Source organism: Capra hircus, chromosome 10 (assembly GCF_001704415.2).
Source record: "Capra hircus breed San Clemente chromosome 10, ASM170441v1, whole genome shotgun sequence".
Taxonomy (NCBI): domain Eukaryota; kingdom Metazoa; phylum Chordata; class Mammalia; order Artiodactyla; family Bovidae; genus Capra; species Capra hircus.
Genome location: NC_030817.1, coordinates 18,521,480 through 18,545,337, shown reverse-complemented (window position 1 = coordinate 18,545,337; position 23,858 = coordinate 18,521,480). Strand labels below are relative to the sequence as shown.

General features: G+C 35.6%; 1 protein-coding gene across 1 annotated transcript in view; it reads left to right on the top strand.

The window, feature by feature from the left end:
* Nucleotides 1–23,858, top strand: part of RBM25 (RNA binding motif protein 25) — a 51,074-nt gene that overhangs the window by 12,357 nt on the left and 14,859 nt on the right. Inside the window, exons 4-12 of the mRNA XM_005686044.3 lie at nucleotides 128–295; nucleotides 4,450–4,507; nucleotides 9,077–9,237; nucleotides 14,885–15,070; nucleotides 16,406–16,459; nucleotides 16,711–16,794; nucleotides 20,268–20,554; nucleotides 22,308–22,530; nucleotides 22,642–22,731. Coding sequence (XP_005686101.1) covers nucleotides 128–295; nucleotides 4,450–4,507; nucleotides 9,077–9,237; nucleotides 14,885–15,070; nucleotides 16,406–16,459; nucleotides 16,711–16,794; nucleotides 20,268–20,554; nucleotides 22,308–22,530; nucleotides 22,642–22,731 — 1,311 coding nt within the window. The remainder of the gene's footprint in view (nucleotides 1–127; nucleotides 296–4,449; nucleotides 4,508–9,076; nucleotides 9,238–14,884; nucleotides 15,071–16,405; nucleotides 16,460–16,710; nucleotides 16,795–20,267; nucleotides 20,555–22,307; nucleotides 22,531–22,641; nucleotides 22,732–23,858) is intronic.

Below are 23,858 nucleotides of genomic sequence, written 5' to 3'. Positions count from 1 at the left end.
AGTTCCCGCATGGTGTTTTGTGTGGCTAAAAAAAAAAGCTAAAATGGATGTTTTACCCTAATGTTATATTAAGCGTGACAGCAAATTTAATTGCAAGTTCAAATTTTATTGTCTTTCTTCACTTTAGGTCTTAGTACCCACTGTGTCCATGGTTGGAAAGCATTTGGGAGCAAGAAAGGATCATCCAGGCTTGAAGGCTAAAGAGAATGATGAAAACTGTGGTCCCACCACTACAGTTTTTGTTGGCAACATTTCTGAGAAAGCCTCAGACATGCTTATAAGACAGCTCCTCGCTGTAAGTTAAACTGTTTATTTTTCATTTAAAAATTTTTTTGTTATTTCAGACTTAAGAAAAATCAGAGAAGACTGAATTATTGTCTCTTCTATATTTTGAGAAGTTTCAATCCTGCAAAAAAGTTGAATAAATAGTGAACACCTTTGCAACACATTTTGCCACATTTGTTTTCTCTCTCTCTCTCTCCACACACACACCCCTCAGTTTTTTTCTGAATAGTTTGGGAGTAAGTTATGGCATTTCACCTCTGAATACTACTTATATCTCCTATGACCAAGATACTCTCCTACATTTTTCACACTTAGGAAATTTAAGGCTGATTCAGTATTGTTAATTAAAATACAAAATACCTCATATTTAATTTTACCAACAGTTTCTATAATAGGTGATTTTTGTTTTTGGTCTATAATCCAGTCAGGGATGTGTATACATTGCATTTAATTGTCATGGTTCTTTAGATAGCTTCTTTATTATAGAACAGTTCCCTGCCTCTTTTTGTTTAACTTGTTTTTGTCTTTTGTGATAAACTGATGTTTTGAAGTGTCTGGGTCTTTTGCAAAATGTCTCACCCGATTTGAATTGATTGTTTACCCATAGTTAGGTTTAGAGTAAGCATTTTTTAGAAGAATGGGCCATGTGTGATGACTGTTCTCAGGTGTAGCATAGGAAGAAACACCATGTCTCTTGGTTCCATTTTTGGTGGTATTAAGTTATTTGGTTAAGGTGGTCTGATCGCTCCATTTTAGGATATCTTTTCTCCCTTTGTCATTAATGAGTAACCTCTGGGTTAATATTTTGAGACTGTAAAAAAGGGATTTAGAAAATAAACATAAAACCTAGCTTTGTCAGATCTGAGTATTTTGTGATGCTAGCTTTAGATTTTCATCCCAAAGAAACAAAACATGAAGGTCCTAATTCTCATTTCTGTCTTCCACAAAGGTAATAACCAGAGGGAATCCATTATCCTAAACTGGGTGTTTATCATTCCTGACCGTATTTTTTACTTTAATTACATATTTATATTCATAAAAGTTTATCAAGTATGAGTTTAAATTCTGCATTCCTCCAATTTGCTTTTTTCGCCCAGCATATATGCAGCTCTAGTTTGTTCACTTTTCACTGGTATATACCACTGCCTTACAGAGATACGTGATAAATTGTCAGATTGTTTACTGATGGTCATACGGATCGTTTTCACTTTTGATATTATGTTTTGGTATGTTATTACTGGTAATATGTCTTTCTAAACGAACATGGAAGTGCTCACTTCGTCAGCACATACTGAGTGAACGTGAAATAAATTGTCACGTATTCCCTTAGAAGTGGAATTTCTGTCATTGGGCATGCTTATCTTCACTTTTAAAGATAATGCCAATTTTCCCCCAAGGTAGAACATTGGGAGGACATTTTGTTTATTTTATTTCTATTACAGATGTATTTTTAATTTTATTATTACTTATTTATTTTTGGCTGCACTGAGTCTTGATTGTTCGGCATCGGCTTTCTCTAGTTGTGGCGAGTAGGGAACTACTCTTGGCTGTGGTGTGTGGGCTCCTTGTTGCAGTGGTTTCTCCTGCTGAGGAGCACAGGCTCTCGGCATGCGGGATCAGTAGTTGCGACTTGCGGGCTCTAGTGCAGGCTCAGCAACTGTGGCGTGTGGACTTAGCTGCCCTATAGCACATGCAATCTTACTTCCCTTATTAGGGATTGAACCTGTGTCCACCCACATTGGCAAGCAGATTGTTAACCACTGACCCACCGCGGAAGTCCTGGGAGGACATTTTAAAAAACATGTTTATTGAGATATAATCCACACACCATAAAATTCACCCTTTTATAATGTACAGTTCAGTGGCCTTTAGTATATTCAGAGAGTTTTGCAAACATCACCACTGTCTAATTCCTGAACATTTTTATCACCCCATATAGAAATATATATATATATAGATATATCAACACACTGTACCCGTTAACATTGGTTCCCATTTTCTCCTCCCCTCAGGATCTGGCAACTGCTATTAAACCTGTCTCTGTGGATTTGCTTGTTCTGTGCATTTTATGTAAATGGAATTTTAGAATATGTGGCTTTTTTATTTTGTCTTTCACTTAGCCTGATGTTTCTAAGATTCACCTATGGTGTAGCTTATTAGTGAAACTTTGTTCCTTTTTTATGGCCAACTAATACTCCATTTAATGGATATGCTACATTTTGTTATCTGTTTATCAACTGATGGACAACCAGCTGTTTCCACTGGGTTGTTGTGAATAATTATGCTGTGAATATTCATGTACAAGTTTTTGTGTGGATATATGTGTATGTTTTCAATTTGAAACATCCCTTTTGAAAACTTGTTGATGTATATGTGCAGCAGAGTGTTTTTTAAGATATCTTTGAATTCCTGAATTTACCTCTTCTATTTCTCTTTTTACTTTTAAGACTTTACTTGGATGTCTGAGGAGCTTTGATTGTCCATATTTAAGAGTTAGGGATTAAAAGGCCTGTGTACATAAGCTTACTTTGTAAAATGTTGGGCATTGCTGTAGGGTAATCTGACTGGCAGCCAGAGGTTTTAAATTCTGTGGAGTGTTCTTTGAGGTGGGTGGGTTTCTCTAGAAAACTTTTGAGTTTTATGCCCGGTAAGTTTATGACTGACTGCCTGTATGAGGTTGCAGGTACAAGACTGACGTCAAGCATTTCTTATACCTTTACTGTCTTCCCTTCTTACTCTTGTAATCTCATTCGTATTTTCATATCTGGTGCTCCACATCCCAAGCTTGTTTTGTTCGCTTTCTTCAGATTGTTGCTGTTCAGGCTCTCTTCTCTAGTAGTGGGGAAAGGGTAATTGCTTGAAGCCTCTGAGACTTTGATTATTTCATATTTGTATTGTCAGGCAGTAACTTATTTTTATTCAGCTTCACATTTCAGCCCAATTCTCCACAGTATCTTTCACCCCCGGTTTGGATCCACTAGGTTTTGTATTGATAGAATCAGCCTAACTTCTTTCTTATCAGTATCTGCTTCTGTACACACTTGGAGTCATAGCTTTCTTTGCTTTCCTGAATGAGCTATTATCCATCCATTTGCCTTTTGTCTTTGCAAAATTTTGTTGAATTCTGGTGCTATTCTCTCACACTGTTTGACCTTATGATATTTTGTTTTTTATATGTATTTTGGCTGCACTGTGAGGTGTGTGGAATCCTACTTAGTTCCTTGGCCAGGAATTGAACCCATACCCGCTATAGTGGAAACTTAGTCTTAACTTCTAGAGTAGACTACCAGGGAAGTCCCAATTCGTTGACTATCATTTTAGTAGTTTCTCTGAACGAAGATGTGAAAAATCCATGCATTTCTCAGCTTTGACAGACAATCTTTAGTTATTACTTTACACAAAACTTTTTTTAAACCTTCTAATTTTTCTTTAATAATTAGAAATAAACTTTGTGTGTAAAGAAAATGTAATAAATATCCCACCCTTCAGATAACCTGCCCCATTAACATTTTACAGTATTTCTGATCATTTTATGGAAATTTTTTTCTTTGCATAATTAAAAATCTTACTGTTGGGACTTTCAGTGGTTAAGACTGAATGGTCCAGTGGTTAGAGACTCCATGTTTCTATGCAGGGGATGCAGGTTCCATCCTGGTCGAGGAAGTGAAGAGCCCACGTGCCTTGGGTGTGGCCAAAAAGAAAAAGCTTACTGTGTATCTGCAATTTCATGTCTCATGATATATTTGCATCCCATATCAAGCATTTCCCTATGTCTTTAAAAATCCTTTATAATATATACATGTGTTTTAAAACAGTCTTTATGGACTTATAATATTTACTTGAATTTATTATAGTTCTAACTATTACAATATTTGGGCATTTTGGGTTTATTTACATGTATTTGTAAGATAAATAAAACTGAAATGTCTAATTTATTAAAAATGAGTTTTTAATGAATGAGTTTTATTAAAATGAGTAAGAATTTATATTTTCCTTTAAAATGACGTGTGTATTTAATTCATATAATAAGCTTGTGGGAATTGCAGAATTTACTTGCTGAGAAGAATTTTTTAGCTTCTGTTTTTTCCTAAGCAGGAATATAATTATGTTCTTATTTGCATTATAACTTTAAGTGGTAAGGACCTATTTTGTTTTCTTTTAAAGAAATGTGGCTTGGTTTTGAGCTGGAAGAGAGTACAAGGTGCATCTGGAAAGCTTCAAGGTAGGTAAATTTTTCCTTATTTATTGAGATGCTCTCAATCTGGAAGTATAAGTTAGGTTTGCATTTGCTCTCATTGTCGCTAATCCTGGGAGAGGTCTGCTATTAGCACTCTGTCTTCAGTCCCAGTGGAATAAGGACTAAAGGCAATTGGGAAAATGTTGGCTGAGAGGTGAGATTAGAAAGTGAAAAAGGCTAGCAGGAGGTAGGAGAGGGGAAAAATTAGACTAACTGGTTTCTTATTACTTTAAAAAGTTCTTGTTTCAGAGCTGGAGTGTATGATCTCTATGGAACAATTAAAAAATAAGAAGAAAAAGTTAGGACTTAGGAAGGAAGTGTAGAAGAGATGATGAGATGACCTGTTAGTCTTAAAAGCAAACTGTTCTTTTCATACTAGTTGGCAGAAACACCTGTTTGATATACATTCTTTAAACACTATTATTATGGAAAAATTCCTACATGTATAGAATTGGCAGAATAGTGTGAACTCTTATGTATTTGTTGTCTAACGTTTTAACATTTATTAGGTCATGCCATTTGAGCTTAACCTGTACCCTGTCCATTTTCTTTTTGTATTATTTTGGTACAGTCCTGAGCACCAGATCATTTTGTATATAAATATTTTTATGTCTCTAAAAGATAAGTTTTTAAAAAATTAATTTATTTTGATTGGAGGCTAATTACTTTACAGTATTGCAGTGGTTTTTGCCATACATTGACATGAATCAGCCATGGGTGTACATGTGTTCCCCATCCTGAATCGCCCTCCCACCTAAGATAAGTTCTTTTTAAAAAACATACCTAAAATGCAATTATAAGACCAAAGGAAAAAACATTTCTTCTAATTATTCTCAGTATTCAGATAGCCAACATTCAGTCAATATCCAGTCCACGATCAGATGTCCAGCTGACTCAAATGTCAGTTTCTTAAATAGTCCTTTTGACTCAGGATTCATGTAAAATCCCTGCATTGCGATTGGTTGACATATTTTTGAGACTCTTAATATTTTTAGTTCTTCTGTGTTTCTTCTTCCTCTTGAGATTTGTTGGAGAAACTGGGTCATTTGCGCAGTAGTGTTTTCTCAGTTTGGATTTGCTGATTGCAGCTCTAGTAGAATTATGTGCCTTACATCTCTGTCCACTGCATTGTAATGTAAACTGTTTGGTATTTGTAGCTTGTCAGTTCAGGTCAGTGGCTCAGTCGTGTCCGACTCTTTGCGACCCCATGAATTGCAGCACGCCAGGCCTCCCTGTCCATCACCAACTCCCAGAGTTCACTCAGACTCACGTCCATCGAGTCCGTGATGTCATCCAGCCTCTCATCTTCTGTCGTCCCCTTCTCCTGCCCCCAATCTCTCCCAGCATCAGAGTCTTTTCCAATGAGTCAACTTTTCTCATGAGGTGGCCAGAGTATTGGAGTTTCAGCTTTAGCATCATTCCTTCCAAAGAACACCCAGGACTGATCTCCTTCACAATGGACTGGTTGGATCTCCTTGCAGTCCAAGGGACTCTCAAGAGTCTTCTCCAGCACCACAGTTCGAAAGCATCAATTCTTGGGAGCTCAGCTTTCTTCACAGTCCAACTCTCACATACATACATGACCACTGGAAAAACCATAGCCTTAACTAGACGTACCTTTGTTGGCAAAGTAATATCTCTGCTTTTTAATATGCTATCTAGGTTGGTCATAACTTTTCTTCCAAACAGTAAGTGTCTTTTAATCTCATGGCTGCAGTCACCATCTGCAGTGATTTTGGAGCCCCCCAAAATAAAGTCTGACACTGTTTCCACTGTTTCCCCATCTATTTCCCATGAAGTGATGGGACCAGATGCCATGATCTTCGTTTTCTGAATGTTGAGCTTTAAGCCAACTTTTTCACTCTCCTCTTCCACTCTCATCAAGAGGCTTTTGAGTTCCTCTTCACTTTCTGCCATAAGGGTGGTGTCATCTGCATATCTGAGGTTATTGATATTTCTCCCGGCAATCTTGATTCCAGCTTGTGTTTCTTCCAGTCCAGCGTTTCTCATGATGTACTCTGCATATAAGTTAAATAAGCAGGGTGACAATATACAGCCTTGACGTACTCCTTTTCCTATTTGGAACCAGTCTGTTGTTCCATGTCCAGTTCTAACTGTTGCTTCCTGACCTGCATACAGGTTTTTCAAGAGGCAGGTCAGGTGGTCTGGTATTCCCATCTCTCTCAGAATTTTCCCCAGTTTCTTATGATCCACAGAGTCAAAGGCTTTGGCATAGTCAATAAAGCAGAAATAGATGTTTTTCTGGAACTCTCTTGCTTTCTCTGTGATCCAACAGATGTTGGCATTTTAATCTCTGGTTCCTCTGTCTTTTCTAAATCCAGCTTGTACATCTGGAAGTTCATGGTTCACGTATTGCTGAAGCCTGGCTTGGAGAATTTTGAGCATTACTTTACTAGCGTGTGAGATGAGTGTAATTGTGTGGTAGTTTGAGCATTCTTTGGGATTAGAATGAAAACTGACCTTTTCCAGTCCTGTGGCCACTGCTGAGTTTTCCAAATTTGCTGGCATATTGAGTGCAGCACTTTCACAGCATCATCTTTCAGGATTTGAAACAGCTCAACTGGAATTCCATCACCTCCACTAGCTTTGTTCGTAGTGATGCTTTCTAAGGCCCACTTTACTTCACATTCCAGGGTGTCTGGCTCTAGGTGAGTGATCATACCATCACGATTATTTTGGTCGTGAAGATCTTTTTTTACAGTTCTTCTGTGTATTCTTGCGACCTCTTCTTAATATCTTCTGCTTCTGTTAGGTCCATACCATTTCTGTCCTTTATTGAGCCCATCTTTGCATGAAATGTTCCCTTGGTATCTCTAATTTCCTTGAAGAGATCTCTAGTCTTTCCCATTCTGTTGTTTTCCTCTTTGTTTCTTTGCATTGATCGCTGAAGAAGGCTTTCTTATCTCTTCTTGCTATTCTTTGGAACTCTGCATTCAGATGCTTATATCTTAAATTTGAGTTTGTCTGTGTTATTTTTGTTGATGCTTTTATATGTTAGAATTCTAATTAAAAGTTTCTTCCATTAGGAATCATATTCAGTTATAGTTTTTTTAAATGGTAGCAGTTATTGTCAGTGAGTAGTTGATTCATTCACTGGGGGGTTGCCAAATGTAACAGACTGTTTGGAAGAATTGTTATTCCTTCATTGAAGAACAAATCATCATTTGTTAGTACAATACATCCATAAGGATAAACTTTCTTTTCCATGTACTATATGGCTACTTAGAGGTCTAATTTCTGTAAGAAAAATGGGATAAATGCTTTGGTTCTTTAATTTTTCAGAAGAATGATCTTCTGTTCTTAGCATCCTCTAGCAGTGACTTTTTTAAGACCTATTTTGAACTTCTAGATTGACGCATATTTAATTTGTTGTTGTTAAATTTAAGATAGATTAATTGTCATTATCCCTAGGGAAGCTTAAGTTGTCTCAGGTTGCCTCTGGAAATTGGATCTTCAGTGATTTTTTTGACCCAAACCTAAATGCCTTTGATAGCTTCCTTGTTATCTGGGAATAAGATATTCAAAGTTCAGCTGGTAGTTTTTCTGCCCAAGACTTGGGATCAGCCATTTCTCAAGAAGCTCTGGTTCTTTTTAGTGGGAAATTGTTTTCAAGAAGATTATCTGGAAATTGATGCACTCACTGTAACCATTGTTTGGTCTTTACTTTGCCAATGAACAGTAATTCAAATTCAAGCCTAAAAGATTTTTATCTAATCTTTTTTGTCGTATGTCTGTTTCTTCCACACTTGGAATCCTGAGCTTCAACACTGGGGCTGACAGACTATTCAGTAATTATTTTTTGTTACTGTTATCCTCTCACATTTCACATTCAATAATTTCAGACCAGTAGCACCAATACTGTCATCAATAATATGCTTGTTGACAGGTCTTTTTTTCTTTAGGATATATCCCATTTAAGTGTATGGTCAAATTTTCTGTTCTAAAATCACTCAATGTGTAGTTGTATCACTAAGTGTAAACATATTTGGATTCATTTGTTAAATTCTATTTTCAATATTTTCTCTTTTAAATTTAATTTTGTTTTATTATCTGTTTATTAAAAATCATGAAAATAATGAGACTAGCTATTAAAATGAAACAGACAGAAAAATTAGACTAGTAAATACAATAAAAGATCAGTACTTTCGTAGTTTAACATCTCTGAACTGAAAAGTGCTGTATTTAGGTTCAAGCAGCCTTCTTGCCTCTCTGTAGCTGTGAGGAAATTGAGGATGGAATGAATCCATGAAATAATTAAAAGAATTAATCATGAAATATGCTGTTTTGCTGAGTATTTTTTTAGAAGTTTTAATAAGTAGCATTTTGCCTGATGAGAATTTTTCTTCCTTTCCCATTTTTTTTTCTCTTTAAAAGAGAAATCCGTGTCAAAAGCAATTGAAGGAAAAGAAGGAGTGATGAAATAATCTTTGCATTATAATGCTTTGGTCTCTAATGATTTCAGTTTTCCATAAATATTTTTCATCTTTCATAATTGTTTTGATATCTTATTAAATTCTTTGTATCCTTTGCTAGCCTTTGGATTCTGTGAGTATAAGGAACCGGAATCTACGCTCCGTGCACTCAGATTATTGCATGACCTGCAGATTGGAGAGAAGAAGCTACTTGTTAAAGTTGACGCAAAGACAAAGGCACAGCTAGATGAATGGAAAGCAAAGAAGAAAGCTTCTAATGGGGTATGTTTTCTATATTGTCTTCTGAAGGCCAGCGTGCTTTTTCAGTGTAAATGCTTCTCATTATGAATGAATCTAATACAGGGCTTCACAAGATCATCAAGAGTGTGTTTTATATAGAGTTATTTTAAGTCTTTTATCTACCCATAGTGGGTAGATGACTGTTGGTTTGCTTGTTCCAGGTTGGGATGAAGGTAGTAAGGGAGGCTGGACAAGGTTAACTTGCCAGAGAAAACACTGGTACAGACTATTCCAAACAGAGCTAATTCATTAAGACAGCTTTGTAAGTAAGTACAGAATATATTTCGACCTACAAAACTTTTATTAGTTGCCCTTTAGAAGTACACAGGTTCTGAAATGAATTAAAATAAGTCTCATTACTTGTATCAGGTGGTGGCTCTCTTAAATGAAGCTAATGTAAAGGAAATTTTTGTATGTTGTGTTGTAATATATACATTACTACTCTCTCTCAACAAAGCCAAAAATAGCTAAAGCCGTAGTGTATATTTCCTTGTCTTCCTTTCCTAGTTTCTTTTGACATATCAATCTGAATGAATCCAGAGTAGATTCATTATTACCTCTCTATCTCTATAAAAACAAAACAGCCTTTTTGGTCTGTTGAGGCTTTTAACTGTTATTCAAAATGGAAGTAGCTTTCTTAATTCCGTCACTCCCTCCTTTACAAAAACGTTGTAAAAGTATTCATAAAAGCAGAACAACCTCTAAAGAAGACGTTAAATACAACCCATAATTCTATCATCATTAGTAACCACCGTAGACATTTTTGTTGCATATTCTTCCAGGCATTTTTCTCTAAGGTATAAGACATTGAGTGTAATTATGTCAACCCCTTGCTCATACATCTTTAATGGTTTTGAATTTCTCAAAGTATGAAGCCTATATTCTTATTATGGCATCCTAACCTTGCTCCCATCTACCTTTCTGGCTTTCTCCATCAATTCCCTTCCATGTGTCAGTCATACATTCCTACAAACTCCTTTGTGGTTTGATGTCCTTGTTGCCCGTCTGAGCTCCCTGATGAAATTCTATCCACATTTGGTTTAAATGTTGCTTGATTCATGTAACTATCATGAGTCCTACCCTTGATTCCTCTCAGGCAGAATTAAATCCTTTCTTTTTATATAAAGCAGGATTTTACTGGGATGTCAGTCTGCTTTGTAGTGTATTTTGTTTGTATCACTCTCATACCTTCTTATCCCCTGTTTTCATTCTCATATCCTACATTCACTGATTATAAGGTAGGGCAATAAGTTCACAGACTATTATTTCATCTTGTACCTCCACAGAACCTGGCTCAGAGTCTTTCTAGCCTGTGATGAGAATGGAGTGAACATTTATTGTAACAGTTGCATTTATGTTGCTCACCTGATCATCTTTACTGTCTTTACCTAGCTGTATAAGGGATTAATGCAATTTACACTCCAGAGAAATTGTATTTTATTTCATATCAGCACTGTTGTCTGTCGTACCCCTAAAACCTTAAAAAAGCCAATGGTCTTAGATTTTCCTTGCTGGGATTCATATTTAAAATAAAGCATGGATGCAATGCTTTCAAAGTTTTTTATGTAATTCACCTGGACTCATTATTGTACTCTGCTTGGTCATTTGTGAGGTGGTTTAAATTGTGGCATTTGCAAATGGTGTGCTCTGATCATAAACTAAATCACTTCACTGTGTGTTTATATAAATGAGGAAATGTATAATTGCGTGACTTCATTTTGTAATCAGTTAGTAAGAGGAATCACAATTGATACCTGTTTATATATTTTTCCTCAAGAATGGAGTTGAAGCTACTTCTAAGAAAAATGGAACAGTTATTTCAGATAAAATGAAATTAAAAAATTAGCAGGCCTGACTTTTGGGTGCATTTGGCATGGTTTCCAGAGGTATTGAAGTCGTAAGACAAACATGGCATAGTTTTGCAGAGTTATCGATTTTACTCAACAATACTAGTAGAATGAAGACGAATAATTCTATCAGATAAAAATTTTTTTTCAAACAAGTAAATACATTGTCATGATTTTTCAGGGTAAATGTGAAGATGTATTTGTTCTTTATCTTTTATTGTTGATTTGTTAGAGAAATTTAGAAAATAGTGATTTGAAGTAGAGGATATGAGAATGGGACACTGAGAAACGTGTGTGGTACCTCATCCATTTTCCTGATTCCCAGGCAGAAGAAAGAACACAATTAGTTGTATAGTTCTCTGATTTAAAAAAGAACCACGAATGTGTCTAGAAAGATGTTTTTCCTGATCCAGAATTTTAACAGGAATTATGTGCCTTGATTAGTAGTGCTATTAAAAGCTTTTATTTAGATTTTGCAGAATCTGTAGAAAGAACTTTTTTACCTCTAGTAAAATTATTTCATTTGAGGTAGCAACACTGATCTTAGTCCTTGTCCTGTTGTTTTGCCTCTTGTTCAGTAGTAGCGGTTTAGGACTAGAGATATCTGCTTAATCATCAGAAATAGTGCTTGTTTACCACACATTCAAAATTGACTTCAAGTGTTGAAAATACAAATATCCTTTGGAAAGAGCTGCCTACTTTATGTTTTTTAATTGAGGACAGATCAGATACTGCAGGTAGGAACACCTCATGTTTTTCTCTGGAAATTAGTGTGAGTGTGGTGGAACCTACATTTTTTCAAAAGAAAGAGCTCTACATTTGCTTAGTTCCCAAAGTTCTTGTTTTGGACTCTAGAGGTCAATGCCAAAGAGTGAGCCAAGTGGAGTTTTTACCTAACTCTCCAACTAGTAGCTTTACTATAAAAGCTTTTAATTTCTCTGGAAAGAGCCAAATAGTTGGGACATGTAGACATCTCAGATATTCAGTCTATTTCTTTGATCTTTTTGTTCATCACTGCACTGCTGAACCCTTCACTTTTTGTTGCTCAGTATGCTTTCTGTTTCTGAAGTGGAAGAAAAAATGAAGTCAGGAAGTTGTCTGTGGTTCGGGACCCAGAAGTAGAGTTTAAGTTGAAATTGAAATTAACGTTTCCTCCCAAGACATACATTGTCATTTTTGTTTTACTTACATTAACAGTTGCTTAAGAGATGGGGCTCATAAGCTTTTCTTCTAAAAAATGTACATTTTCTCTATAGATCAAGGGGTGGTAGTCATTTGTAATGTAGTGTGAACTAGTTCATTCCAAATGCTTTACTTATGTTTAGCTATATTAATATTTTAAGTCTTAGCTTAGGATGTGTGGTGGTAGGGAATTTAGGGGCTATGAATATTTTTAGATGAATGAGGCTTTGGATTTGTAACTCCACCTCTATCCTTATGTTTAAAAGAGCATGGAGATATAGAGGGTTCATGGAAAGAAATTGAGAATGTAGGTAAAATGCTAAAGACAGATTGCACTTTGTCTCATGAGGTTTATTTTCATAATAAAGAATTTAGATCTCAACAGCTGAGGGTTGATAAAAATAGTTGTATGTTTCTTCAGGACCTGAGGTTTCAGTGACAGGTTACTGGTGGTTTAATTCTTTTCCTTTTAAAACTTTTGAAGAAGCAGAGTATTGCTGAAGGGATTTTAATGAAAGCTGCATAAAGACCTTATTGTTATATATCATTGATTTAGAATAAGAGAGGACCGTATCACCAAATTTTAGTTTACAATTTAGTTTACAATTTTCTTTATTATGAAAATAATTTGGTAAATAATATAAACAATTCAATTACTCTCCTTGGTTAAAGCGTTGTATCTTTATCCAAGATGCTAAGTAGATAGTTGGCTATAAGAAAATTAGATGAAGAAGCAGGTTTGAGGAAGTAAGGAACTCAAGAATGCTCAGTTACCACATTTAAGGACTTACATGAACATTATCTGTATCATAACCTATATCTGTGTCTGTTGTCCTTCTTCCTTTTCTTATATTGTTAAATACTTAAGGGAAAGTTATTTCTTTCTTTAATTTTGAATTTTTAACCATCTAACTTAGTGTCTTGCATATAGTAAACTCAATAATTTGAGCAAATTAAGAAATAAATGCATGCTGAAGAAGTATCCATTGGGGATAGCTTTCAGAATGCTCGTGGTTATGAAATCACGGCTCAGTTACGTGAAGGAGCCACAAGGCATGACACTCATCTTGAAGAGAGTTTAGAGCATTGTGACCAAGAGCCAGCATTTGTCCAGAAAAGCAGAATTCTTGTTTGTATCTGAAAATTTGCACAATATATGTTTACCAAGTATGTATGTAGTTTTAAGTTACAAAAGTTTTTTGTATACATAAATCTTTATTTTCTTTGTCATACTTTTTTGTTGCTTCTTTGTCATACTTTTCCTCCTTTCCAAGTTTTAAGAAGAGAGAGGGTAATGAAATTGTCTGGAGTTTGAGGTCATTCTCTAAATTTTGTCATTTGAACTTCGATTAATTACTTAACTAGGAGCTTTAAAATAAAACAGAAATAAGAACAGTAGGATAATGGAAACCAGTCATTTTTTTCCCACATGGACACAGGTAACCATTTAGACTTCATTTAAAAAATAGTAAGTCTTGGGAAAGAATTCCCTGGTGGTCCAGTGGTTAAAACAGTGCCCTTTCACTGCTGAGGGGGCCTGGGTTTAGTCTGTGATTTAGGAAACTTAAGATTCCCACAAGCCTTGTGACCCAGCTGCTTCACCCCAGCCCCATAGTCTGGCACTTATTTGTGAGAAGTAGTACAATATGAATTTGTTTTTATTTTTCATTATGTTACGTTCACAAGTCATGGGGAGAGAGATGCTCATATTTAGAGTTGATTCCTTTTTAGTTATGTGAGTTTTTAAAATGGTATTCCCACATTGCAGAAAGCAGAGGGGGAAAAGAGAAGCCATCATTTCAGCTCCTGGTCTTCCTAATGTTTATGTTTTGTTATATATAGCCTTTATTGTATATAGTTTTATTTGTTTAACCTACATATGTTTTTGGTTATTGTTTTATATATTTTTTTACTTTATTATATTTTTATATATTTTATTTTATATATTTATTATATTGTATACTATAAATATATTATTATATTTACTTTTGTTTTGTTTTGGCTGTACCCCAAAGCATATGGGTTCTTAGTTCCCTGACCAGGAATTGAACACGCATCCCCTGCAATGGGAGCATTGAATCTTAACCACGGGACTGCCAGGGAAGTCTCTGTTTTTGTTTATTTAAAATGGTGGCTATCATAGGTACATAAAATTGTATTTTGCTTTTTCAGCGTAATTAAGTTTTCAACACTAGAATGAGTTACTCAGTAAATATCATTAACTTGTGCAAGTATTGAGAAAGAGGATCTGAAAAATTGTGAAAGCTTTTCAGATGTGTAGTATGCTAACCCTGTGATTCAGTCTTTCTGTTGCTAGTTAGGGATCAGAATGTTAGATATCAAGGGACCAAAGAAAAGAAAATGATAGAGTACAGTATATCTAAGGAAAAATATGTAAAACAAATACAGTTTAGTTTTGTGAAGCTGGGAGTAAAGCTAAGTCTGCATTTAATAGGACTACAGAGATGTTTTGGAGAAAACATGTTTGTTTGTTTTGTGTACTAACTTGTTTTGAATGATTCTGATTTTCTTGTTTGATTCCCCCCCCCCCCCCCACAACCTTTCCCATCTCCTGAATCTGCTTTGTTGTTTTTTTTAAGAATGCCAGGCCAGAAACTGTCACTAATGATGACGAAGAAGCCTTAGATGAAGAAACAAAGAGAAGAGATCAGATGATCAAAGGGGCCATTGAAGTTTTAATACGGGAATACTCCAGTGAGCTCAATGCCCCCTCACAAGAATCTGACTCTCACCCCAGGAAGAAGAAGAAGGAAAAGAAGGAGGACGTATGTGTTACTGATTTATGCCAGCAGAATCATTTCTATAATTTACATTTGTGCTTTCATTACATTCCAACTTATGAGGGGAAGATAGAATGACTGGCATTTATAACAATATACTGTTAAGGCTAATTTGACCATGTTTTATCTTCCTTTTTTTTAAAACCAAAAACATTCCTGTTTTTACATTTTTTAAATGCAGTGACATGGAAGCTTGTGTTTGTGGATTCATTAAGTAAGGGGGGGAAAGGACAAACTTGAGTGATGGATAGAAATTAATATTAAGGAGTAAAGTTTTTTTTTCCCCCTTTTGCCACAGAAGAGCTGGCCTTGTTTTGCCTTACTCCCTAATTATTTTTCTCTGCTCCAATCGGGATACCAGATCTTGTTCACTGAGGATTTTGACCCATTTTCAAATTTCTAAGCCACTTTTCCTTATAAACCACGTTTCATTTCACTCCATCAGCAGTAATGCTGTTGGCCTTATAAATGGAGTACTATGAAAGACCAACACAGATGAAAACTCCTCTCCAGTATTGTATTATCACCCACTTTTGTCAGTCTAAGCTAATTGAACAGTAAGGAGTGCAGGTTGAAAGAAAATGTTTGATTTTCTTGCTTACTTTCATTTGGATATACTTAATAGAAATTATGGGGAGAGTTCTGTAAACATTGGAGGTATATTATATGAATGGATTGTATATGCCCTGGAAAAGTAGTACTGTAAACATTGTGAATTAATATCCAGGCATTTTCACAGTTCATACTGTTCTGGATTTCATTGCCTTATTAAGCCGTCGTCAGCTTTCTTTCTGATACATCAGTTGCATTTTTATTATTTGGCTGCTGCTTGCTTCTGTGGCCATAAAAAGCTGTCTAGTGAAGTGCCAGTCATTGGAAATGAAATTGGTAAGAGTCCATCAGGTATAGGGTAATAGAGACCTGTAGAGTTTGTTCTTCCTCTTTCCCCTTTAATGGCATAGGAAAAAGTACCTAGACACCTTCATTTGAAATGGTTTGAGGTGAGAGAGTCAAAAATTCTGCTCTGTGGCAAGAATTATTGGGTAAACTTTGTTGTTTTGATTGTTTCCTCTCTCTTGGAAAGGATGAATAAAGTCTCACATTGCTAGTGTGAGATCCTCCTTATTCCCCTGGTTGGGGGTGTTGGAAGGAGTGGAAGTGGTAGGTGATAGATTGAGTGAAATCTCTTTTGTTATCAAGTAATTTAAAATGAAGAAAGTGTTACAGAAATCAGGCATTGCTTATAGTGTAAACATATAGAAAATTGTTCTTCAGAGTCACATGAACTGTTTGTTTTAATCTTTGTGGATTTTTCCGCAGATCTTCCGCAGATTTCCTGTGGCCCCACTGATCCCTTATCCACTCATCACTAAGGTTCGTTTACATCTGTAAAGTAATAAGCCTCCAACTAAAATGAATAATTGAAAATCAATGTTTACTGCTACTTGCCAGATGTGTGATTCTTGTCTTCTTTACTATTTAACTTAGATTTGTTACTATATAAGGTCTTTTTAATTTACTCCTGTGTTTTATAAAGCCTGTATAGAATATCTAGCCTTTAATTTCTATTTGTATCAATATAGATTGATCTTTATGCATTCCTACCTGTCCCCCTTGTTTTTTAGGAGGATATAAATGCTATAGAAATGGAAGAAGACAAGAGAGACCTGATATCTCGAGAGATCAGCAAATTCAGAGACACACACAAGGTAGTATTCTTGTTTTTTCACTTGATACCAATCTAGACTTTTTACAGAATCCAAAGCAAACAGACAAAGAAAAAAAATCAACCTTACAGTAGAATATGATTTTAAATGCTTTTTTGTCTAGGTTTAATTTATACTTAGATAGAAACAAAGAAACAGAAGATCAGTGCCATATTAGAGTAGTCCTTGGCATATTGTATGTAGATTTCTCAGTTACTGACTACTCTGCAGTCATCTCACTTTAATATGAATAAAAGCTAGTTTTATTTTTAGATTTCAACATAAACATCAAGGACAGATTTAAACAGTTCAAGGGGGCAGCAGAATAACATACACTGTAGTGTATTTCTGGGGGCAGTTATTTAACTTAATCTTAGGAAAACCTTTTCTTTAGAGCTGAGATTAAAATTTAAGATTATATTTGTGTAGATTTAAGTTGAGAGGGGGAGATTTTAAACAGTAGGTCAGTGGTTACCAGACTTACCAAATTTTAGATGCATGGAAGAACTGTAAATTCCCATAAAGCTAATCTATTCATTGACCCCCACCATTATGATAGAGATCATATGGTGACTAATGCAAGATGAAACTCTCAGCTTGGAAAGTAACAAGGAGTAGGATGTAAGTATGAGCTTCTGTTTTTTATTATATTTATGGATGCCCCCTCAGAAAAATATGCAAAGGGGTAACTGGCTTGGAAATGGATATTTATGCATAGTAAATCCCACTCACGAATTTTGCCTATTGAAAGCTTCTCTCAATGACAGTGCATCTGTGAATGTTCGCTGGTATTGAAGGTGATGCTTACGGACAGTGAAAGGCAAACACTGCATGAAATGTATTTTGATGCTGGAGATAAGAAGATGTTACTGGTTCTTACTCCTAAGATTGAGTGACCTTTAACTCAGTGAGATGTTAAGTGTTCATTTTTTAGTTTATTTAATCTTACGTTTTTCTTATAGCTTTCAAAATCCCTTATTGACAGTTAATGTCATAGAATCAATGCTGCTGAACACATTATCCTGATGCTGAGCCTTAGCTCACATAACACAGGACTTTTTCAGGAATTAAGTATGTCTAAAAGCACAAATGTAGATTTCCCAATTTAGAGTTAAAAAGTTAGTCTGTGGGAAGTCATTTTAGAGGTATATTAGGTTCAGTACTCAAATTCGGGGTCTGTGTAAGCTTGAAAGCGGTATACAGTGTGTGTGTGTGTGTGGTTTGCCCCCCTTTTGTTGTTATTTGTTAAATCCTGTCATGTCACTGGTAAAGTATGAAGAAATAATGTTTTAAAAAATCGATTGGAAAGATATTTGCTTCAGAGTTTGAGAAGCTGTCAGGCCTTTGACTGCCTTACACGTATTTCACTGTGGGGAGAGAATGTTTTGAATTTCCAAAATGTGCTTTAAAAATAAAATCAAAGTGAAAAAGAAAAGCTGTTCTTTTTATTGGGTGGTATGGTTAAAAGGGATATTTGAAACTCCAGTAACAAAAATTGAGCTCAGTGAACCTTTGCATGTTTTGGTATGAGTTTATTAAATAACCACAGACTGTCAGGGTATCAGCGTGGCAGGGGGCGTCCATTTACAGCACGGACGAGTCTGAAGAGAGAATAAGGTAAGATTTATGTTTTTTCTTTTTCTGTCCTTTCCTCTTCATTATTTCACTGCTTTCTTAAATCTTTTTAGATTCACTTCATTTTTTCTTTCTCCAGTCTTTGTGTTAAAAAAAAATATATATATGTGTGTATGTGTATCTACTTACTGCATATATATTATAAAATCTTTTAGAATTGTGTTTAGTATGGACCAGATTCACTCACTTTTTCATTTACTTAGAAGAAAACTTTTGAAATGAGTTCTGAAACAAATTATTATTTAATTAAATGGAACTATACATTTCAGAAGTAAGGTATAGTGATTAAGCAAAAGTAGAACAAATTGAGGGAATCTACCAAAAAAAGTATTATTGGAAGAGCTAAAATAATCTGTAAGTATTATCTCAGAAATAAACAAATTTCTTTTAAGTGTATGATACTGAGGTAAGTTTCATATAGTATAGCCTCATTTTATGATACATTTAAAAAATTTCATCAGATAACTGTTTCAGAAATTAGAATTTGCCCATTTAAATAGCTTACAGTTTCTGTCCTCTTTCTGCCGTTTCTTTTCTCTTCTCTTTGTAATTTCAATGTATTCAGTATTGGCTTTGCCTCCATTCCATTTTGATATAGACTGGCACCACAGCTGAATATATTGATTTCTCATTCGTTAGCTTTTCTTTCATAATCCTCTGTCAGTTCTCTGATCCATGAGCGAGAGAAAGAGTATAACAGGTAAGATTGCTTTTTTAAAGTTGTTTTAAATGCTTTACATGACTGAGAAAAGAAAAAAATGCACATTTTATTGTTGTAATTTAAATTTCATTTCTATGACACTAAACATGAAAACAAGAGGAAGAATGTGTTTTGTTTTTGTTTTGTTTTCCCTGTTTGGGTTTTTTTTTTCCCCTGAGTTTGTGTAGAAACTGTGTGGTACACTGGTAATCTTGTCAGGGTACAAACTTGGTCTGACTTTGTTATTTGGTTTATTTGTGAACCATGTACTTGCTCTTCCTCCCAGAAGCATAGCTTATAGGCAAGGTTAATCCAGTGTTGGCGATCCATGTCCTAGCACAGCATCTGTAAGTTAATATGCAATCATTCCTTCCAAGGATGGATTTATCACTGTTGATATATTTCATTGTCTTGTAGGCATAATGGGTATAAATATATTGCTTTAAAATTAAGCCAGAAATTAATCTTATTAAATTAAAATACTATGATTATGTACCTTTCTGCTTGAAGTGAGTGATTTTCACTTTTTGTATTTAGTGGGCTGTCCATCTTGTAATGGTGGGAGTAAATGTTTCCATACATGATAGGGCAGATAATGGCTGAATTCACATTGTCTTTTGGAGGGTGGGCAAATCAGAGGGCAGAAGACTAGTTGCATTCCAATGACCTTACTCTCTTCCCCCACCTTCCCCTTTGAAACACTCAACTAATAATCCTTAGGTAATGTCTGGGGTTATAGTTAGCAATAGTTATCCCACTGATTTAAAGAAATTCATAATGGGAAGAATTACATGTTAGCTAAGTGATTTTATTTCTAGAAATTATTTCAAACCATCGCATTCCTCACAGTCATTTTAGTTATTACATAAGTCATTGAGTGGTCAGCCACACTTGACACAATCTCCCAGCATCCAAGATTGGAGATTCCTGGTCTGTGTAGAGTATATGGTTTTGCACGAAATCTGTCTAGGCTTGTGATTGCTTCAGTTTAATTTGTCAAATAAAACCTCTAGTATTTAATGTTGAAGTACCAGTGGTTTGGTTTTGTTATTGTTGTTCCCAGTATTGGGCATTGCGCCGGGAAGAGTCTGAATATTGGAGCTAGAGAGCTAACTCTAAAAGTACTTTTGTTGGTTTCTAGAAACTGGAAGAAGAGAAAGGCAAAAAGGAAAAAGAAAGACAGGAAATTGAGAAAGAACGGAGAGAAAGAGAGAGGGAGCGTGAAAGGGAACGAGAAAGGCGAGAACGGGAACGAGAAAGGGAAAGAGAACGTGAACGAGAAAAGGAGAAGGAACGGGAGCGGGAACGAGAACGGGATAGGGATCGTGACCGGACGAAAGAGAGAGATCGAGACCGGGATCGAGAGCGAGATCGGGACCGCGATCGAGAACGGAGCTCAGATCGGAACAAGGATCGGAGTCGATCAAGGTAAGGCTGTATGAAGTTACTGTGTGCCTGATAGCTTTAATAGAATTACTTTAGTACATTGGGGCCATTTACATTGATGTGATGAGAGAATTTCATGGGCCACAGAGCATGCCTGGCTTGCTGTCTCACACACGTGTGAAATATTGGTTAAACTAACAGTTTTCAACTTTGGGTTAGTTTCTGTGTGAAGCCAGTTTTTACTCAGATCTAGCATACACCAGTCGTTCTCCCAGTGTTTGGATAGGCGTGATTCCCTTGGTCAGTGGGTGCTGTTTTTAGACACTAACTGAGGTCTTCTGCGTGGAAAATCAGCTCTAGTTGCGCTGCTTTTAGTTCCTGGTGTTTATTTGGTCCCATAAACCACTGGTTGGTCACACCTTACCTCCCAGACAAGTTAGTCTTTTCTTGATGGTTCCTGGTGATTTCACTTTTGTTTTATTTAAAATTTTCTCATCATTATATAGATTTCCTATGGGCTATCATCTCCAATTCTTCAGGAATGAGGGACAGCAAAAATGAACAAAGAGAAGGGAGTGAGCAGAAGGAAGCAGCAGAAAAAAGGAAGAGAGGAAAGTTCACTTTTTTCCCAAGCTAGTTTTCATATATACATTACTTTGTTGAGATATTCCACTTAATTGTAGCTGAAAGGAGGTCCACCAGTTACTGAAATTCAGTGCTTTTAAATCTGTAGTGGGCATTAAATTCCTTCCTGCCCTGGAATAACCATCATTCTTTTGAATAAACACTGTTAAGATTTGACATGTATAAAATCATGGTTTTATACATGTATAAAATGGTTTAATACTTTTACTAAGGTATATTGTTTCATATATACATGTATTTGATTAGATTTGATTAGAATCCATGGCATCACAAATCTGCCATTTGGTTTTATCCCTCTGAATTAAATGCATGAGAACTTCTTACTGCTGAAAGATGTATAGTTAACCCTTGAACAATGCTGGGGTTAGGAGTATCAACTCTGTGCAGTCAGAAATCTGAGTATAACTTATAGATGGCCATCTGTATACAGTTTTTGTGTCTATGGTTCTCTGTCCATGGACTTGACCCACCTCGGATTGTGTAGTGCTGTGGTACCTGTGGCTGAGAAAACACCACTTGTAAATATGTATGTGCATGCTCAGCTGCTCAGTCGTGTGTGATTTTTGGTGACTCCATGGACTGTAGCCCACCAGGCTGCTTTGTCCTCGGGATTATCCCAGCAGAAATACTTGGTGACCCAAGGATAGAACCCGAGTCTTCTGTGACTCTGGCATTGGTAGGTGGATTCTCAGACACTCAGCCGCCTGGGAAGGCCCCATATGTAAGTGGACCTGTACAACTCAAACCAGTGTTATTCAAGAGTTAGCTGTAGTTCTGGTTTATGCATGCAGCATGCCAGAGTGCTGTTTGCTTCACACCGTTGCCATTGTCTATATTGGCTTGATCACTGCTGAAGTTGACTATCTTGTATCATGTTCATCGGCCCTTAGTATTTTTCTTATTCCGGATTTTTTTGTTTGTTTTCTGAGATGCTGATAAGCGTTAACATCGAGTTTAGAATGCAGTTCAGAATTTGGGGCTAGAATTATATTCTGTGTCTTTCTGGCTTGTATGAGGAGTTTACAATTCTGCAGAAACCAAATGCTAAATTCTGGCTTGTGAGTTTGTGTCTTATTTCATATTGTCCTCCTTTCTCTTGGTTTCTAAAAGAAAACAGGATACTGACAGATTTTTACAATCTTTTATGTAGAGAAAAGAGCAGAGATCGTGAAAGGGAACGGGAGAGGGAAAGAGAAAGAGAGAGAGAACGGGAACGAGAACGGGAACGTGAACGAGAGAGAGAGCGAGAAAGGGAACGGGAGCGTGAGCGAGAGAAGGACAAAAAGCGAGATCGAGAAGAAGATGAAGAAGACGCATATGAACGAAGAAAACTTGAAAGAAAGCTCCGCGAGAAAGAGGCTGCCTATCAAGAGGTAAATTGAGGGAATGCTTTTATTGATAAAAGTTGGTACTTAGTAGGTTAGTCAAAAATTTCAGAACCTTTTGTATACATTTTTAAAACTTTTGACAATTTCTCTTTTTAGCGCCTTAAGAATTGGGAAATCAGAGAACGAAAGAAAACCCGAGAATATGAAAAAGAGGCTGAAAGAGAAGAAGAAAGAAGAAGAGAAATGGTAATTTTCTTGTTTAAAAATAAGTGGTTTTTCAGATAAAAATCAGATCAAATCATTTAAGTAGAAGTGACTTTATAATTAAAAAGTATCATCTCTCATCAAAAAACCTGAGCTCCAATATAAATAATATTTCAAGTGAAGTTGAGACAGTTTCAGTACAGCAAGATGTTTCTTCCTCCTATTCTTTTTTAAAATATTTATTTTTAATTGATTGATTGCTTTACAGTATTGGTTTGATTTCTGTCATACATCAACATGAATTAACCATTGGTGTACATATTTCCCCTTCCTCTTGAGTCTCCCTCTCGCCTCCTTTTCTTCCTGTTTTTCACATTTTGGCCTCCTATAAACTAAATTATCATTTGGCATATTGTCAAAGTAAACCTGTATAGAGTAATGTATAAAATGAGGATTTATAGAACTTTCTTTGATTAAACATCTGTAGCATTTTTTAATTTGAAGAGGGTTTTAGAGGCTTTGATACTCTATCGGTGTAGTATATTTGGGTGAAGGAAACAGTCTTACGAGAAGATCTGTTTTTAGAAATCAAAATTACTGACTTCAGTATATAGCACTTATGAGTTATTGTTTTTCCTTATGTTACTATATTATCCTTCCTTTTAACTACATTATAATAATGAATTATAATAATAATAATGAATAATGCAATTATTTTTTGCATTTACACTTCGATAAGCTAATAGTGAAGCAATTGGCATAGGTTAATGAAGTAAAATGATGAAAAGATAATATATTTTATCATAGTATTTGCTTCTATAGTATGTTCCATATGTTCTGTCTTTGCCAGAGATTCATGAAAGTTTCTTTATCTCCAGTTTGGAGTCTATTCTCCCAAAAACATCATTAAAGTTAGGAACCTTCTTCAAATAGCTTTTGAACATGAGACATAGATGGAATTTTTGTAAGTAACCAAAGGGGTGCATACAGCAGTTAGATAGTATGGGTTTTCTGGATGGCAGATCTTTTAAAGTCCTAGAATTATTTAAAGTGATTTTGATTTCCCTGGATTGTAGCTCCCATTCTATAATTTGTTCTTAACCCTTAGGTTAGAAATAGAGAATAATATAGTAAAAGACAAAATACTTTTAAGAAGTGATTCCATTTCC